The following is an 18,941-nucleotide window of genomic DNA, read 5'->3' on the forward strand; positions in this document are numbered from 1 at the left end:
AAATGAATTTATACATTATACATTTGTATTTATAAATGTGTGCATTGACAATTGTGATCAATGCCAAAAATAAATCTGTTTATCTGTATATCATCATATTTAGCTTTCTGCCTTTTACTTTAATGTTGTTTGTCAATCAGATTGAGACATATAGAGAAATGGAAAAAAGTATCAAAAAAAATTGTTTTGTGTAATTTAGAATCTGTAAATAATTAGTTAAAACACGAAAGAACTCGAAAACAGCTGCCTGCGTTTGAAACTCATTTTCACCACTGAAGAATTTGGCGCGGATATAGCAAACGTTGCCATATTGTTGATAGCTTTAAACAAAACTACGGTTAGCCGATATGTACATTAACAGCGCCTCAAATTTGCGTTAACATACTGAAATTGGCGTTAACAGCGCTGTTAAGTAAGGTCAGAGATTTGCTCCAACGGAAAGCAGCTGACTGCCCATGTGGAAAGAATTTATTCGACGTCACAGCTATCAAAGTAAGGTAGCTCTTAATCGAGAAGGCGCCCGATTGATAATACGCCGTCTTCAGAAGACTGTTTTGCGCATACTGCGAGATCCCGAATTCAGAATGTCCAAGTCATCATTTCAGCAACAGCAGCAGCAACAACAACAACAATCGGAACCCGAACCGCCGGTCGATGGCACGCAATATAATGCACATAGAAGTACAAAGCAGGACAGCAATTGTCGCACCTGCAACGATTTCAAGTCATGGTCCAAACAGCAGCGTCTCATTTCTAGCGCCCAGACAGCAAAGGTAAATGGAATGCAACTCACACAATGTTGTTTTGTATTCATATTAATTCATATTTTTAGGAGAAACACATGAGCAACGAGAAGGTTAATGTTGGTGCAGGTATTGCGGCGCCCCGAGAAGATTGCCCGCTTGATAAGGTGCGTCTGGGCATTTCCACCTGGGGTCTGTTGCACACTATGGCTGCATTCTACTCGGACAATCCGACTGACACGGAGAAGCGGGATATGCGAACGTTTTTCGAGGTACTCTCACGTCTGTACCCATGTGAGTACTGTGCCAAGGACTTCCGCACAGAGTAAGTGTTTACACGACAGCTAAAGTCGATTCAAATCGAATTGAGTTACACCACACATGTGATTTAACGAACCCTTCCTTATTTATTTATTGCTTTGAAATTTATTGCAAAATCACGTGGTATATTTCTCCAAAAAATTAACTTAATTGGCAGCTATATGCAATTTGAAACATGTGTAAGTCAAAACGATTTTGTTGAAATCGGTTATATTTGCCTTATAAACTTGTTATATTTTAAATCATGTTAAATATCATTTAACAATGTGGCATCTCTCTATTTGCAGCATCGAAGTGAATCCTGTTAATGTTAACTCGCAAAAGGATCTGGCACTGTGGTTATGCAAGTTCCACAATCGAGTAAATGATAAGCTGGGAAAACCGCTGTTTGACTGCACCAAAGTGAATGAAAGATGGCGAGACGGCTGGCTTGATGGTTCCTGTGATTAGGTCTATAAATTAGACAACTACTCACGATGCAACTCCGTGTACACTCCCCCCCTTTCATTATCTCCTCCCACCAAATGAATCAAGTTAATCGATATGTTGGCAACATTTGTATCATATAAGAATTGCCAACGATGCCGAATATTCGGAAAATGGGAAGGTCAGGCTCATCGAAAACATAAGCTGACCAGGCTTAAGAGTCCAGTTTCATTTCTCATGGACAACGAGCGCTAAATGTTAACATCTTGATGAGCCCTCCCCCGCCTACCCTTCAATATTATTAAGCGTGTTGTAATTTCTCGTTGTTATCGCAAAGTTAACATTACAGTTTGGACGGCCCTTAAAACTGTAAGAGTTGTATTGTGGGACAAAATTACGTATTTCCTCTAGGTATTATAACACTAACTACAAAAAAATTCTGTTGTATAACTTGTATTTGGAATTGGTACAAATGAAATGAATGAAAACACACATTTCATCAATGACTACATTAATTGCATCACTGGGAGAATTTCACAATTGCTGTGACTCAACACAAGCGGACATTTTTATGCTATTTCTACTATATGCACATTTCATGAAATGTCATAGAGCTTAATGCTCCATGGAAGATTCAAGAATGCTGACTAAACAAACGATTACAAGGGCTTATGTTGGTATTTGATAACAAGAGTAAATGTTACTATCAGCTGCTATGCAGAAATTTTGAAATTTCATCCGCCAACAGTGACAAGGCTGCCATATCTTCGATTAAACGTGCAAAGTTGACCAAGTTTAAAAAGCAACGTTGCCACTTCTTAATTTAGCAGTGCCAAATTGAGGAAGTGTTAATTTCAAATTATTATATGTAGTATTTTTTTAGCGGCTTCTCATATGTTTATTAAAATATGCAGTTTACTTATATTCATAAAATACAGATTATAATTATTACAGTTGTGTATGCACATTCATTTATCAATATACCATGCGATTAATGACATTGCACTGTTATTCTCTGCGCTCTCTTTGTACTTTGTTCTGATTCTGCATACATTATTCTCTCTCCCTTATGCTCTCATTCTGTTACGATTGTATTAACGGCGCGGCCGTCTTTTGAAATAAAACTTGCAAGCAATTCATATTAAATTGCCAAGCCGAGTAGACGTCCCGGTTCTTTTTCACAATAAACAATAAGAAAAAAGTTTGCGTCGACGCGCTTATTTAACCGTAATTGCAGCTGGTAAATCGTATTAACAAGTTAAAGTGAGTTTTGTGACCAGACAGAGACACAGGGCCAGGGATACTTTCTCAATTATGAACATTTCGCAAATACTTGACAAAATCAAAGTGAAGTTACAGCTGAGCGTAAGACAAAACTAATAATGATGAAGATGATTGCTGTTGTTCTGTGAAGAAGATTATTTCACAAGTTTTGCGCACCATTTCTATGTACATATATACATACATACAGCATACAAACATACATACAAACATAGCAGCTTTATTGGCACGAACAAATTTACACATACACGTGTACAAAATATACAGACACACACAAATGAAAACGTTTCCGTTGTTTTTGCAATTTTAGCCGGCGAAAAATCGTCATGGCGGCGGCGACAGCGCGGCAATTGAGACGCAGGAATTTTTGTTAATTGTAAATTTCTTGAATTGAAGTAATTCAACATGTTGCACACGCTCGTAATTACAATTCTTAAGCACGAAATTTCGTGCCATTTTGGCACATTTCATACAACAAAAAGCACATAATGATGACGAGTTGGTCAGAGAGGGAGAGAGTCTGCAAATCATTTAATTTCTTCCCCTTTGTCTCGCCGTGCACATCTCCAATTGGAAATTTTGTGGTCGCCATATTTGATTAATTTCCGCCATGTTGCCCTTTGTACTCAATGACTGATATGTATGTAATGGAATTTTTATTAAACTTTCTTTAGATGCCACAACTTCAGAAGCCCGCACCCGAATTCTCTGGCACCGCCGTCGTCAATGGCCAATTCAAGGACATCAAATTGAGCGATTATAAGGGCAAATATTTGGTGTTGTTCTTCTATCCGTTGGACTTTACCTTTGTGTGCCCCACGGAGATAATTGCATTCTCTGAGCATGCGGCCGAGTTCCGTAAAATCAATTGCGAACTCGTTGGCTGCTCCACCGACAGCCAGTTCACACATCTGGCCTGGATTAATACGCCACGCAAACAGGGTGGTCTGGGCAGCATGGACATTCCCTTGTTGGCCGACAAGTCGATGAAGGTGTCACGCGATTACGGCGTGTTGGATGAGGCCACTGGCATTCCATTCCGCGGTCTCTTCATCATTGACGAGCAACAGAATTTGCGTCAGATCACCATTAATGATTTGCCCGTGGGACGCAGTGTTGAGGAGACACTCCGATTGGTGCAGGCTTTCCAGTATACCGACAAGTACGGCGAGGTGTGCCCAGCCAACTGGAAGCCCGGCCAGAAGACCATGAAGGCTGATCCCACCAAATCCAAGGAATACTTTGAAACTACATCCTAAACATCTGGCATCATTGGCTACTTAATTCTTTTTGGTTCGCCTTTGGTGCTGTTGTGTGTGCGACAATTGGCAACGCCGGCTGTTGTGACACAGATGTAAACAAAAAAAAAAAAAAGGATGGAATTCTTGGAATGGAATAACGTCGTACACACACACACACACACACCCACAAACAGAGGCTGCTCACAACATACACACATACAATTAAATATTAACACTCACATATATTAGAACACAAAACACTATTATAAATGTACCAAGTACCCAAAAGCCACATACACATATGTAATTTAAGCAAACAGTTTAACAAGTTCTGTTGCTTGCAAAAAAAAAGAGTAATAATGCAAAATAAAGCCGTATTGAATAGTTAACCAAACACGTGGGACTCCGTCATATCGTCTATTATTTTATCACTTTCTTATTCGATTCGCTGTTGCTGCGCAGTGCGGACACCAGTTAATGTCAGTCCGTCCGTCCGTCATACAGTCAGACTTTGCCTTATCTTGCCACTCCACGCCGTCACGTTGCGTACAAGTTGAAAGTCATGAATTGTCTTCGTCTAGCCTTGATTACGCTTATGGAATCATTATACCATACTACAGGCTACAGTGAATCAAAAAAGTATCGGTACACATTAGTAAATATTTAAATAATTACTTAAATAGCTCAAAATTCAGTTTTCACTACCAGTCAACGCTTTGAAAGTTATTAAAAAAATCAAAGAGGTGTGCCAATAATTTTTTGTTTTACTGTACATATGCATACGCTGCAGGCGTCAACATCGCGTCTCAGCTGTGCGTCTGCACAGGTGTGTGTCTGTGTGTATCTATGGCCCACTGCCCAAGTGCAATTCGTGTTGTCGTTTTCCATTTCATTGGAAGCAGCAGCACTTACATACATACACACAGATGTCAGCTTTAGTTTCAGGCCGTATTAAAGCATGCGTCAGGCAACAGAGTTTGGCCATTTGGCTTAGTTGTTGCTGTGATTCTAGCGCATCACGCGCTGTGCCATTTAAGACAAGGTCTACGTCCCCGTCTCTTTAACCAAACTAGTTTTTGCAACCACACACGCTTGCACAAAGAACACTCACTTACCCACACATACATACAAACATACATATGTACATATTTATCTCGATCGAATCTACCAGAACTTGAAACCCTTTCAAATGCTTTTGCCGGCTCTGTAGCTTTTGTTTAATATATGTACATACACATATACTTACATTTGTATATATATGTATACATATATTTATGTACATATTTTACCTGAGCCTGTTCGCCAACAGCTTGACAGCTGCCAAAGCAGAGCTGTTAAATCAAATGAGAGTGTGTGTGTCATGAACTTGCAGATCAGTGTGTACATATGTATGCAATTTGGAATACGTAAATCACAAAGTTTAACTCAATTATGTTGATGCGATTTGGAGCTGTAAAATTAAAGAATCTATTTTGCAAACAATTAACTTAATGGCTGTCGCTGCTGATTCACTTAATTCATTTTCTTTGCAACGACAATTTCAGTTATCTTTGTGAGCATTGCGAATGCCGCAACAAAAAAAAAAAAATAAAATAAAGCAAGCTTTTTTCACAATTGGAAAGGCGCGCAGAGTTTACAGAAAAATAGCTACAACTTGAATACAATTGAGTCACATACAAAAAAAGAATAGAAAAATACTCATAGTCATCTTTGGCTGTCTGAGCCAACTTTTCTACATTTAGCGAATTGAGGGCGTTGATTGATCGTTGGCGCCAAAACTCTCCTCTCCACTCATGTCTCCACAAACGTCAGACTTTCCAAAAGGGCAACTATGGGAAGTGTGGAAAGAATGGAATGAACAGTAACAGTAAGCACAAATGCATTGCGGGAAATGACATTTCAATGGCAAATGCCAATCACATATAGCCAATACATATGTACATACATAAGGCTGATGTGTACAGTATACAAAGTAATTATTTTGATAGACAGATACACACATTTTTTTTTTTAGCTTTCAAAATAGTTGAAGTCAGTGTATGCCATTATCACTTTTTAAAGCTTGTTCTAAGCAACTATATTAAAATAAGAAAACAAAAGAAAATGTTGCAAATAATTTACATGCATTTTTTGTCATTGTCAAATCAATTGCTTGACATACTGTATGTACATCACATAGAGCTGTCTGTCGGTTAATATTAAATATGATTATTTGTTGCCGCAAATGTTTATGGATCGCCTTAATACATTTATATACTAGTATACGACAGTCAGTAACTGATAAGGGTAAAAAGTCGAGTTGCCGGATTGCGATAGACGCCATTAGAATGCCGTGTGGAAAATGTACTTGTATGAATGTATGTATGTATGTAAACGGTTATGTGTATATGTATTAGTGTATCAGAAATTTGGCTCTGCCATTTTGGACTTTCCATGATATGGCGCATTCCCATCAATGTCCAAGTCAAAGTCTTTAATCCGATACGAATTTTGTAATTATATACCAGCAATCGCACACGTACACTCCAGGGATTATGTATACTCACACCAGGACAAGATAGTAAGACGAGATTGTGTAGGTGTAGTTACAGCTGGGAAAAGGGAATATCAAATAAGGTTTTCACCTCAAAGCAAATGACAATCATATCAATCAATCTAGACATTTACGAGCAACACGCAAGGAAATTGACTAGTTGTTGTTGACACTTAATCACAGTTCAATTAATACTAATTATTATTGATCCAAATCCTTTGCGTGTGGCAAATTGCAAAGTAATCAATTCAAATTAACCGGTCAGTTTAATAAATTATTTGATAAGCCTAAAAGTATGCAGTATATTAATGCAGAACGATAAGTCAAGAAGCGAGCTGCCAACTTGTTTAAGTACATATTAATTATTTGGCGCTGAAAAGTAAACAATCGATTATTGAAATGTCCATAGGGGGATTCCTGAAACAGAGTTAACACTTGTAGAAAATAGTTTAAATTTCTGCTTCTCAAAATTGTATAATTAACATTAAATCCAAATAGTTAGGTAAACAATTAACTCAATTCTATACAGCAAAATTCGCTCAAGTGCATAAATTGAATAAACTGTCCACATTTGGCGCAAATAGACAAAAATATACAAGTTTTTAATATGCACAATTTTGGTATCAAATTTGTATGCGCAAGTAAGCACATTGTGCGAGACATTAATTCATTTCAAGTGCTAGACTTGCAAATATCTAGATATTTATATAAATTTGATTAACCATAGAATTGTAGTAATGCTAGCTTATTTGGTTGTGTAAACTGAACTTTGTAGGCCTCTACACGTGTATTAACTGGTCATTAAAATAGGGCTAAAATGACTCAAAATACGTACACATACAGAGATTGTTTACAGATACATTTACTGTAATATATAGAAGTCACATTTGTCCTTATATGGTATAAAAAAAATCAATTGTTATTAAAAATTATGTATTAATCATTTTATTTCGCGTTTTCTTAGGACATTCATGTTGTATTGAATGTACGTTGATGTTGTTGTTTTTTGTTGTTTCTTTTGTTGTTGTTTCTGTATATCGAACACGTAAAACGTATTTTCAATTTGATTCGCGACGGGGAAATAAAACAATTTTTTTACATAGATCTCAAACTCCCCACACACACAAAATAGCTTCAGATGATGTTGTTTGGCTCGTCCTACAGCTGCTCCATATAAGATACGAGGCATTTGTGTTGTTGTCCTTAGAAGAAGAAGCCTAGGATTTTGCCTCCCAGATGTTTTCTCCTGGCCTCCTCGTGATCCATAATGCCGCCGGATGTGGTCAGGACGACGTAGCCAAACTGACGTGAGGGCAGCAGATTGTTGGTCCACTTCTCAATGTCATTGATGGGCACATCGAAGCGTGGCGAGATGACGCCGCATTTGTTCAGGCGTCCCGTGAGGTTAACAACAATCTTGCCGGAGCGATGATCGTCAACGATCTCGAATTCACCAATATAGCCATGCTTCATCATCACGGTAAGGAACTTGATGATGACTTTGGAGCAGGGACGCAGGAGCACTTGGCGCTTGCCGCGTTTCTCAGCGTTGTTGATGCATTTAAGGGCATCGGCCAATACGTTCATACGCACCATGGCTGCTGCAAATAAAAATCAATTAGTTTCCAAACAAAATAACAAAAAAAAAATAAAGTTTAACACGTGCGCCTTGAAAATATGATTATGCTTGTGTGAGCAACTTCCCCTACCCCTGAAACGAAGCAATGGCAAGGCGAGAAGGGAAGGGGTTAACAGAGTTGTTGCACACTGAATGAATTCTGCAACCGGCCATGTAAACAACAACAATCCAAGGTTGCCACATTATTTCAAATCCTGCTCCTTTTGCTTGCATTATAAATGTTGTATATATCCAGACTATTTAAGCGTTTTTACAGTTTGCACAGCAACATATCCCACTAATAACAAAAACAACAACAACTCAGCTGACAGCAGCGACAATCTTTTTTGTACGCTGTCTCTCACAGAAAACATAAAAAAATGTATAAAAAATTTGTATATTGTTGACAGCATTATTGCATTGTTTTCATATGCTAGCAAATACACTGGCAATGTTTTAAATTGACCAACATTTTGGATGTTGTGCCGACACCTCCAAACATTAACTTCGTTTCCATACACAATAAAAAAAAATATATCAAGTCAAGTTTTGCACACAATTTTCAAGGCACACGCACAAAATCTTTAGCGCATTTTAAGCGCTCGTTAATTAAACATTATTTGCCGTGTTTATTTCAAGTTATTTGATAAAATTTAACGCGGATTACCTAAGATTTAATTTTGTGGTTTTTCAACACAAATTTACACGACCGCGAACGTATCGGAAAAGAGGAAGTCCATATTGCCGCATTTGACAGCTGCAGCTGTCAGTCGTTAACAGCTGCAGAGTTGCTCAAAGCGCACGGTTGCTTTGGCAAGCTATAGTTCTAAATGACTTAGTGGTCTTACCCAGCACTTGCAGTCTTTTTGCACTTTACAACACTGCAGACCGAATAGAATGTCAAAACAGTAAGTATTTGCTATTTTTATTTATTTTGAGTGTTCTATATTAACAAATTGAACTTTTCAAATATTTGACAGATTTGGCTTAATAATACCTGGACAGCAGAAGCCGAAGCCTGCGGCAAAGCCAACTCAGGCACCGACCAGGCCGTCCATTTTCGACGAGAGCAGCAACAGTTCTGACAATGAAGATGACACCGCCGGCGCGCCACAAAAGCGACCCAGTGGCAAATCCGCTGTGGTTAGTGGACCCAGTCTAATGGAGAGGCGTGTGGCACGTAATATGCAGGAGAAGGCCTTGGCCGAGGATCCCACCATATTTCAGTATGACGAGCTCTACGACGACATGGACAACAAGCGGGAGGAGGCCAAGGAAACCAAAAGGCAAGAACCACGCAAGGCCAAATACATAAGTCGACTCATGGAGCATGCGGAGCGACGAAAGCTGGAGAACGAGTTGCGCATTGAGCGACAAGTGCAAAAGGATCGCGAAGCCGAGGGTGAAATGTACAAGGACAAGGATACATATGTAACGGCAGCATATCGCAAGAAGCTCGAGTCCATACGACAGCTGCAGGAACAGGATGAGCGGGATGAGTACCTGGAGTCCATTGGTGATGTAACCAAACAAAAGGATCTCGACGGCTTCTATCGACATTTGTATGAACAGAAATTGGGCACACAAACGGTGCTGAAGCCAAAAACCGCACCTAGCACCGAAGATGTTGCCTATAAACCCATAAAGTCGGATGTGCCCAAATCCAGTAAACAGCGTACGTACAGAAGACAACATAGCTCGGAGGATGAGGAGCAGGAGAAGGCAGAGTTAAAGGCAGTCACAGAGTCAGAGTTGAAGCCGACAGGCAGCAGTAGCAACAAGGCGCATTTGCCCAACAACATAGATGCAGATTCGGACTTTAGCATTGACTCCAGCGATGAGGAAGATGAGGAGGACCAGGAGAAGCAGAAACAGGATGAGAAGAAGGAGCAAAAGCAGCAGCCAGCAGCTACAGCTGATAATGGTAAACAAAAGCAAACAGATCAGCAGACAGAGTCGGAAACAAAGCAGACATCTAAAGAAGACATTGATAAAGACAGTGATAGCGATAAAGACAGTGACAGCAACTTGGTAAAGGAACCTCTTGCTCCCACTGTTGTCGTCGTCAAGCCAACCGTCGATCGCACTCAAATCTGGCGCAAACGCACCATAGGCCAAGTTTTTAACGACGCTCTTTCCCGCTACCACGAACGCAAGTTGTCCAGACGCGCCTGATCCAGATACTAATATTAGTCCTTAGACTAATGCAATCTGTTACCATCAATGTTGGGCATTTAACGCCACTTCAAAGTACAACTATTTGCTTATTATGTTAATTTCAAATACCTATGTATATCTATCTGTATAGTATACATGTACATAAATAATGCATGCGCTTCCTTTGCGCAAATATTTTGCCAACAGGCATTTGCATAGCCCAGAAAACAAGACGACAAAGATATTCCATTTATCTTATATGCACGACCAAAAAAAAGTAAAAATAAAGAAAAGGAAAAGGGGAAATGGAAACAGAAAATCAACCTAACAAAGAACAAGTTGGCGTTAGTTTTTTATACCCGTTACTATATAGTTGTGTACTAGGGTATATTGCATTCTTTGCAATGTATGTAACAGGGAGGAGGTGGAAATGGAGGCGTGGCAGAAATAATAAAGTATTTGAGAGTGTACGAATACATGTTTTTAATTTTAAAAAATATCTAATTTAATTTAATCAAAACTGTGCATAGACGAGAATATTAAAATAAGAAATAAAATAAAAATTCATTACAAATTTATATTCTTTGCAAGAGAAATTGTTTAATTTTTTTATTTAAAAAAAAAAGACGACCAAACTGTATAGATAAATAGATATGGATAAAGTCAGCGATGTCATGTTTCAGAGTGCTAAAAGTTTTTGAGATCTAAGATTAATTGTTTTGTTGCAATTAAGTTTAAATAATACTTTTAGTTGTTTTCAAATTTGTCCTGTGTTTAACGGTCAAAATTTGGCAGCACTGGCTGGGGTATTCTAAAGGCCTAGCTACCGGGTCCCGCACAATCGAGCACACTCCACGTGCTAACTTTTCTGTTTTTTTTTTTTTTTTAAATATGTATATGTATGTATTCTTTTTCTTCAGCCACAAAAGCAGCAAATCCCTTTTATAAATAGGTGTGTCCGCCATAAAAGCGAAAGCCGCCATTGCTGAGCTGACATGGTTAGAAGTCGACTTCATCGTCGTCGTTGTGGTTGTTGTTGTAACTATTGCAGCGCATTGCAGACATGCTTGTATGTATGTATATAGACCAGGGATACGTTGCCTGTCAGCAGCAGTTCTTTACTTTTGATGTTGTCAACATCCGCGTTCTCTTCGTCGTCGCCTTCTCCGCGTCGCGTCAGTGAAATTAATAGCGAAATCCATTTTCCATTTGGCAATGTTAGATGCTATCTCAGACTCCCTCTATCTCTGTCTCTCTCTTACACCTGCATTTGGCGCTGACTGCATTTCCGTTGCCAGATGTCTCCCATGTGCACTCTGTAATTTGCATACTCCCCTCCACTTAGCTATTCGTATCCTCCCATCATATGTACATATGTACATGTGTGTGTCTTTGTCAATGGCGGCTGTCTTGCAGTTGCTCCTTGGTTTTGACTTGTCTCTTTGATTGTGTCATCAATCATTGTTGTTGTTTCACATTTGTATCACATTTCTGGCAAATTAATATACAGCTAGTCAGGTAATTGTTTTGACTAAATTATTAATGCACATTTTTTTTATTTTTTTATTATGTTATTTTTATTAATAACTAAATCCCTTTGTTTAGTTTTTTTTTTTAACTTGTTTTAAGAATTATGCATTATAAATTTAGAACATAAGGAAAAAACAGCAAAAAGTGCAAGGTATGTAAATATTTTCTTCGTCAAAACACTTTCTTGACTAACTGTTTGTAGTTATGCCGCCAAATGTCAACGTATAAATGACTCTAAGATTGAGAGAGTGAGAAAGCAAGCGCTTGTATTCATTTATTCTCTTTCTTTGCCATGTAAACTGATCGTAACCCTTGCTTGCTATCTTCGTCTAACAGCTTGCACATAAAGCTTTGTTTATATTCTTTATTGCTGCTTTGTTCTTTCATGCATGCTAAGAAGTGTTTTCTATTCTGCTCATTCGCATGAAAATGGTTTTAAATGCATTTGTCTCCATTGTATCATGGTCTCTTTAGGGAAAATTGGAATTTACTAAAGCAGCAGTGGCAGTTTTTGTTCAAATTGCTTCAGTACCCTAATCAATTTGTGATCATAATTACTTAGCTTTGATTTTGGCCATCCGCCTTTGGCACATTCACGAATCACATTTTCAATCTCAGGCCCAGGACAGAACAGGACAAAGAGTCCACAGGATACAGGGCAAACATTGCAGCCCATTCTTGGTTTTGTGCCTGTATTCGAGTCAGGCCAATAACGCAGAGGCAAAGGCTTAAAGATGTGATCATTCACGTGTAAATTCAATTATCAAAATTTTCAATGCTTCGCTACAAACTGCTATGGTCAGTTGAGGCGCAGTGTGTGTGTCGTTGTGTGTGTGTGTGCGTGCTAGTGATTTATGTATGTGTGTGATGCAGTTGCAGTTGCTGGGCAAGGACGAGGGCAGAGAGGCAGACGGCGTCCAAAAATGCCGCTGCAATGGACAGCAACGTGTAATGAAAAAGTGCGCATGGGTAGAAGATGGAGGTGAGGTTGTAGTTAGCAGCAGCAGTGTAAGAGAGACAGAGAGAGAGAGAGAGAGTGAGAGTGGGAGAGGCAGGTTAGCTTGGTTGGAAGTCGCCAAGGCGACATGACAAACTCACACACACATAGACACAGACACATCTTTGTCGTTGCATCTCTTTTGTGTGCGTATAAGCGTGCGTGTGTGTGTGTGTGTTTGTGTGGGCGGAGGGTTGCCTAATAAGCAGGAAATTAAAATGTTATATGCATTGCCATTGCCCCATGGCTGCTGGTCGTCGTTTCGTTCAGTCTTTTGCTGGCATTGTCAACTCTACGGCTACGGCATCGGCTGCTGCTGCAGTTCTTCATTTTAGACCCTGTATTTTCAAATTACAGGGTTTTTATTTTTATAAGAATAAATGTTGCTAAATTTATATCAACAAATACAAAAAAATATATATAAAAGAATTTTTAAAATGTTTAATGTTTTTATAGCTGTTTTATTTTAATCTATATACACTTTGTAGATTTATATTCTTAGTATAAGTGATTTGGTCTTAAAATGGACTTTTTTTTAGAAGAAAATCTTCAAGATGAATGTTCTTGATTTTAGTGCAGTGGATAGCGTACAAGATTTCTGGGCATATGGTCCTTAGTTCAAATTCCGCATCAGAATATTTTATATGTGTAAAAAAAAAAAATACAGATACATATTCTACTCTTTATATTTTGATTATTCTAATTTTTCTGCTAAATTAACTGTTGTAATTTAAAGAATTTATGTAATATAGTTTATTTTAATAGTAATAAAATACACAATATTTTAATTTAAATATTTTTTTACATGACAATGACAGGGTGCCCCATAGTGCAGCTTGCTCGATTGTAGCCTTTTCTACTGTTTTTTTTGTTTTTTGTTATATTTTGATTGTGGCTTCTGCGGGACGCGCACACGCCTTGAAGTATGCATTATTTTTACGTGTCAGTGCGCATTTTTGGCATAATTGAAGCACAAACAGCGCTGACTGCCTCAGTGTCCCACTTTCCCACTGTCGCACTGTCGCACGGTGGCTCTGTGTCTGTGGTTGCTCTGAAGGTCGTCCTGGCGACATGACATTGCGTATACGCCAACGACTCAACAGCCAAGGGGGGAGGTCCCCAGAAATTTGTTGGTTCAAGTTTTGTGCAAGCCAGTTTCGCATTAAGGCGAGCATCGAAAACGTTTGCCGAACTATGCGAACAGCAACAGCAACAACAACAACAACAACGACAACAATAACAACAACAATAACAACAACAACAATATCAATAGCAAAGAGCAAAGTTTGTTACCAGCTAAAACATTCCTTTGGGTGACAATTTTTTAAATGAGTTTCTTCGTCGTCACCGTCGACTCGGCAGCTCAAGTTGCAGCTACTGCACACCCCACCCTATCTGCCCCCTACCACCTATATTCTTCCACCTACCCTCTACCCCCGTCCCCCCCCTTTAGCGGTCTTACGCATGGATGCGTGCTGGCCTTAAGCCTATGGTACTACACTCACCACATCTTTGGTTTCTTCGTCGTGCGAAACCTAATTAAAAGTGCTTTATTATGCAATTAATGTCAAGATAATATCGCATTTGCATTGTGCTCCACTGCAGCAGCCACAAAAATGGGCAAGGTGGGTGGTGAGAGGTGTAAGAAGGGGGCATAATGCTGCACACAGCGAAAAATGGAATATAGCTAAAATAAATACAGTCAAAAGTACAATACCAAATTGTCAAATTGAATATGAATATGGGAAAATTGAAAAATGTAAAATGCCATATTTAGGTAAACTTTCTACTCAAATTTATTTAAAAAATGCGCAAATGTTAATTGAATTGTGCTGAAATTTAAATATCGTTCATATTATTTTAGTAACTTGACGTCAAAAATATTTTAATGTTTGTTAAATTGTTGTTAAAGATATTAAAGTCAAAAACTTTGCATTTTCAATTTAGTATATCCCATCGATTCTATATTGAGTAAGAATTAAAAAGTCAATCCAAAACGCAACTAAATGTAAAGATTGAAAAAATCGAATTTTTCCAAATAATAAAAAAAATTGACAGTGATTTAAAAATTGTTAATTTTCAAATTCGATGCAGAACCAAATTATAGGCCAAATATTTATATTTATATTTATATTTATAATTAATTTCTAATAAAAGCCAGCACATTTAAGATTGTCTAAGTTCAAATTTAACGCCATATCATAGCTCAGAAAAGTTGGATCAAGATAAAAATATAAAAAGTTCAGTGTATTTTTCTCCGAGTGTGAATATAAACGTTGCTTTAAGATTTGCGTTGGGTCAAAATCAACGCGTTTTGTGAGTCTCTCAGTGTTTTTGTCTGTTTGCTTGCCTCGCTGTATTCGCTATGTTCCCATTGTTGACAATTATTTTGCATAAATTTGTGAGCGGCCAAAAAATGTAGTAAAATTGTCATTTTATATTTGGGCATTGGCTGAAGCAGACTAGTCAGTCATCATGCCTTTGGTTCCTTCTGGTTACTTTTGGTTCCTTTTGGTGGATGGGATGGCTTTTAGCTCTTGGCTCTTGTCTTTGCTTTGGCCTGATTTATGTACACTTTGTGTTTTGGCCCAAAAATGCGATGCGCTGTAAATGTTCTGGTCATCTCTTTTCCCCCTCTCACTCTCACTCTCTCTCCTACTCTCTCTCCTACTCTCTCAGTCCACACCCACACACTGTTTATACGATAAAACGCAAAGCATGCTAATTTATTGCTGTTGATTTTAATAACTTTGCCAGCTTTGCTATGCAACAACGCCCAGATAACTATGCTAAACTTTATTGAGTCTGTGTATGTTGTATGTGTGTGTGTGTGGGTTGTTGTGAGCAGCTGCATTTACGTCCAAGCATTGTGACGTTCAATCTCTCTATGTGTGTGTATGTAAACACATACAAACAATGCTCTACAATCTATTTTAAGCGTTGCCACATCCGCTTAGAGCAACCTATTTACAATTGCTCAGTGTTAGTATTTTTTTCATAATGGCGACCGTGATCGTGATAAATATCACTTATCGAAATATTGATTGTTACAAACTCACATGTCTTTAGGAATATGTATGAAGGTCATGGCTGAACGCTTCTGCTGTCAATGCCATGGCTAATTAATAAGTCGCTGTAATTAAGTTATTAACTTTGTACAGTGATAATTTGGCGTATCAATTTCTAAATGGCATTCTCAATAATTACAATTGCAATTAGCTGGGCATTCATTAGAATTGCACACATAAGTATATATACGTGCAATCATTTGTCTGGCATTCATCGTTCACTGTCCACACACTGCCCACACTCACTGTGAAGGCATCTCAGAGTTCTAGGCTGGTACGCTGGTCGCAGCGCAGCCTTTGCCCAAAATAATAATAATGAGAGTAATTTGTTCAAATTGCCACTCACTTAAAAACTTTGACGGCTTTTCCGCTGATGCTCGAAATACTCGTACAATGCCAAATTGCAACGAATTTGAATGTGAGTATGCAATTTCAACAATATTTATAAAATTTTCGCATAAATCGACATAGCTATCGATATGCCTATTTACATTTATATACATACATACAAATACATAAGTACTTGTAAGTACGTGTATATGTATATGTAATATTAATGTATTTGTATTTGTATTTGCACTCAAAGTTTTGGCACGCGGATATGGGGAAAGGGTGAATGTGTGGGAGAGGGAGAGAGAGAGAGCTAGAGAAAAAGCGGACAGCTAAAAATTCAATTGAAATTTCATTGAAATAATTTGCCATTTTGCATTACTCGTTTGTGTACATAATGCAAACATTTTATATTATGTATATATGTATATTTTTTTTTTTGTTATTCGCACAATTCGAATTTGCGCAATTTATTGCATTTGACTCTTCAACTTTCTGGCAGCTGTTGGAATTATAAAATTTTATTATTGTTGCAGCAACTGAAATTGCAGGCAGCAAAAACAATTAAACTAATAATAATATATAGACATATTATATGGCTGCTGAGCTTATGACTTTTGGCAATCAATTTCAAAACATAAACTTTACTACAGCTTCAAAACAAATTAAATAAACGCAATATATAACAATTATAATAATGGGTTAAAGGAACAATTAGTAAGAAAAATAAAAAGACAATAATTATTGCATTTCTTTGCAGTTGATTCTTAAGAATTAAGAATTAGAACGTTTAATATATTCAAATATTTAACCAAAAATGCCAACTCAATTTTCAAAATGTAACCGCAAACTGTTAAATGCTGGGTGCGTGTCTAAAAAAGTGCTTTCGTTAGCATTTCGTTGAGTGTGGAACTGTTAAGGACTTTCGTTGACTTTGTAAATTTAGTCCAATGTCGTTAAGTTTGAATCATACAGTCCACGCAAATAGGTAAATATCCGTGCTTAAATGCAATCCTCGTTAGCTAAGTGACCAACCCACTTGTGGTTTATAGCAAGCCAGCTTTGTCCCAAAGCCTGGTGACAAACCAAGCAATTTAGGTCGAAATTAAGCACTGTTAGCAGATACACACAACCAAAATAAAAGTTAAAAATGTTAAAGAGGCAAAGCTTAAGTTGACACATATTGCGCATACGCCGTGTGCGACAAACACAAAACACAATAAAATATATGCAGCATGCTTTTAGGGGGCTCGCAGTTTTTAGTTGGTCGCGAGATTTCGCCCAGCATGGATATCGAAATGGACGACGAGTCAAATTTACAATCGGACAATTGTTGTTGTTGTTTTTGCTCAGTTCGTTCCATTTGCAGACGTTGCTGTTGCTTTTGTTGTTATTGTTGCTGTTGTTCAAATGCGGAGCAGCATCGCGAAAATTGTTATTGTTAAAACAAAAAGAAAACGCCAAAAAAGCAAAAATTTTATTCATTTATAACTGTTATTACAAATTGTTGATAGTGCTGTGAACCCAAAAACAAAATCTTAACAAAAGTGCGCATTAAGTGATAAAAAAGGTAAAGAGGAAAAAAACAGAAAATTAAATAAGTAACTATTTTGTGACTGTCGAAATTTAAAAAGAAATTGAAGCAATTGTGTGTGTAAGTGCGTGTGTGTGTGTGTATTTCTCTACTTCCGCCAACATGCTCCAATTTCGTGTTATCTTTGACTTTCTTTTTGACTTTCGCTTGGCTTTTTTTTTTCTTTAACTTTCGCTTTTTGTTTAGTGAGAGTAGTTGATAGCGTGGGGAAGTGGGACAGGAAGAATTGGCTTTAAACTATAAACTATTGTTGCGAAAGTTTTGTGACGTGACCGAAACTCATTTGGACCCACTGTCCAGTCCAAAAAGCAGGTCAACAGTGATAACAAAACAACAGCGCTGCCCCACCTCCTCTCCTCTTCTCTCCTCTCACACTTCCTCCCCTCCCCCTCGCCTTCCCCAAGTCCTCACGTTATTTTGCTGCTCGTTTTACTTTGACGTGGTTTCGTATTGTCTTAGGCCAGTTTCATAGCTGACAGCATACAGTACGTCAGGTAACTATTTTGACAAGATACTTGATTTTCTAAAAAAAAAATAAATTTTTTACTTTTCATTTCTTTCTCTATTTTCTCTATTATTAGTATTATTAGTAGGTTAAATGAATTTATATGTTTTTCAAGGTAATAAAAATATAGGTTTTTTTATTTTTTTTTTTTGGTTACAACATTTACTTGACATACTGTATGTTTTACCTGGCATCGTAAGTAACTGGCAACATAGTTGCCACACTGTGCACAGTGGAATGACCTCGCAGTAGGTTAATGAAATGTTGTTGTTGCTGTTGTTGTTTTAGCTGCTGCAAAAGTTTCTGCAGTTACTCTTCCTCTCTCTCTCTCTTACTTAATCTCTCTCTGCATGTGCCTATGTGTATGTGTGTGTGTGTAAAGTGCTAAGAGCTCATTAAACGCTTATTAAATTAGAATGCATTTAAGTATGCTGATGAATAATTAAAAGAACAGCGTCCGCATACAAAATTGGAGCAGAGACCCAAAATGAAATGAATTTGTCTTTTCTTTTTTTTGGCACACTGCAGGCGGGTCACTTGTGTGTGTGTGTGGGTGAATGAATTGCAGCTACAAGACACTGACAGCAAGTGCCCGGA

General features: G+C 37.9%; 4 protein-coding genes across 5 annotated transcripts; 3 read left to right on the plus strand and 1 right to left on the minus strand.

The window, feature by feature from the left end:
- The first annotated feature begins 430 nt into the window (after positions 1 to 430).
- Positions 431 to 1,989, plus strand: LOC117794246 (FAD-linked sulfhydryl oxidase ALR). The gene is made up of 3 exons (XM_034634828.1): positions 431 to 773; positions 833 to 1,068; positions 1,352 to 1,989. Exons 1-3 carry the CDS (start codon positions 456 to 458, stop codon positions 1,512 to 1,514), a joined length of 717 nt encoding a protein of 238 aa, XP_034490719.1. The 5' UTR covers positions 431 to 455; the 3' UTR covers positions 1,515 to 1,989.
- A 609-nt stretch (positions 1,990 to 2,598) lies between these two features.
- Positions 2,599 to 4,406, plus strand: LOC117794247 (peroxiredoxin 1). The gene is made up of 2 exons (XM_034634829.1): positions 2,599 to 2,753; positions 3,446 to 4,406. The coding sequence occupies exon 2, from the start codon at positions 3,446 to 3,448 to the stop codon at positions 4,028 to 4,030; it is 585 nt and encodes a 194-aa protein (XP_034490720.1). The 5' UTR covers positions 2,599 to 2,753; the 3' UTR covers positions 4,031 to 4,406.
- A 3,061-nt stretch (positions 4,407 to 7,467) lies between these two features.
- LOC117786542 (40S ribosomal protein S15Aa) lies at positions 7,468 to 8,915 on the minus strand. 2 transcript variants are annotated; one of them, XM_034624867.1, is made up of 2 exons: positions 8,831 to 8,915; positions 7,468 to 8,143 (listed from the first exon to the last, which is right to left on the minus strand). In XM_034624867.1, exon 2 carries the CDS (start codon positions 8,139 to 8,141, stop codon positions 7,749 to 7,751), a length of 393 nt encoding a protein of 130 aa, XP_034480758.1. In that variant the 5' UTR covers positions 8,142 to 8,143; positions 8,831 to 8,915; the 3' UTR covers positions 7,468 to 7,748. The 2 variants fall into 2 exon arrangements, with proteins under 2 accessions (XP_034480758.1, XP_034480750.1); XM_034624859.1 differs by having other exon boundaries at positions 7,468 to 8,146.
- Positions 8,916 to 9,028: 113 nt separating this feature from the next.
- Positions 9,029 to 10,626, plus strand: LOC117793676 (nuclear speckle splicing regulatory protein 1). The gene is made up of 2 exons (XM_034634060.1): positions 9,029 to 9,071; positions 9,144 to 10,626. The coding sequence occupies exons 1-2, from the start codon at positions 9,061 to 9,063 to the stop codon at positions 10,336 to 10,338; spliced, it is 1,206 nt and encodes a 401-aa protein (XP_034489951.1). The 5' UTR covers positions 9,029 to 9,060; the 3' UTR covers positions 10,339 to 10,626.
- The last annotated feature ends 8,315 nt before the right edge of the window (positions 10,627 to 18,941 follow it).

This window comes from Drosophila innubila, chromosome X, assembly GCF_004354385.1.
Source record: "Drosophila innubila isolate TH190305 chromosome X, UK_Dinn_1.0, whole genome shotgun sequence".
Classification (NCBI taxonomy): Eukaryota; Metazoa; Arthropoda; class Insecta; order Diptera; family Drosophilidae; genus Drosophila; species Drosophila innubila.

Excerpts from the sequence above, each read along its gene's own strand:
- LOC117786542 (XM_034624867.1), bottom strand. The coding sequence starts at position 8,141 with ATGGTGCGTATGAACGTATTGGCCGATGCCCTTAAATGCATCAACAAC.
- LOC117794246 (XM_034634828.1), top strand. The coding sequence starts at position 456 with ATGTGGAAAGAATTTATTCGACGTCACAGCTATCAAAGTAAGGTAGCT. Across the intron at positions 774-832 it reads CTAGCGCCCAGACAGCAAAG|GAGAAACACATGAGCAACGA; the intron begins GTAAATGGAATG and ends TCATATTTTTAG. Across the intron at positions 1,069-1,351 it reads GCCAAGGACTTCCGCACAGA|CATCGAAGTGAATCCTGTTA; the intron begins GTAAGTGTTTAC and ends CTCTATTTGCAG.
- LOC117794247 (XM_034634829.1), top strand. The coding sequence starts at position 3,446 with ATGCCACAACTTCAGAAGCCCGCACCCGAATTCTCTGGCACCGCCGTC.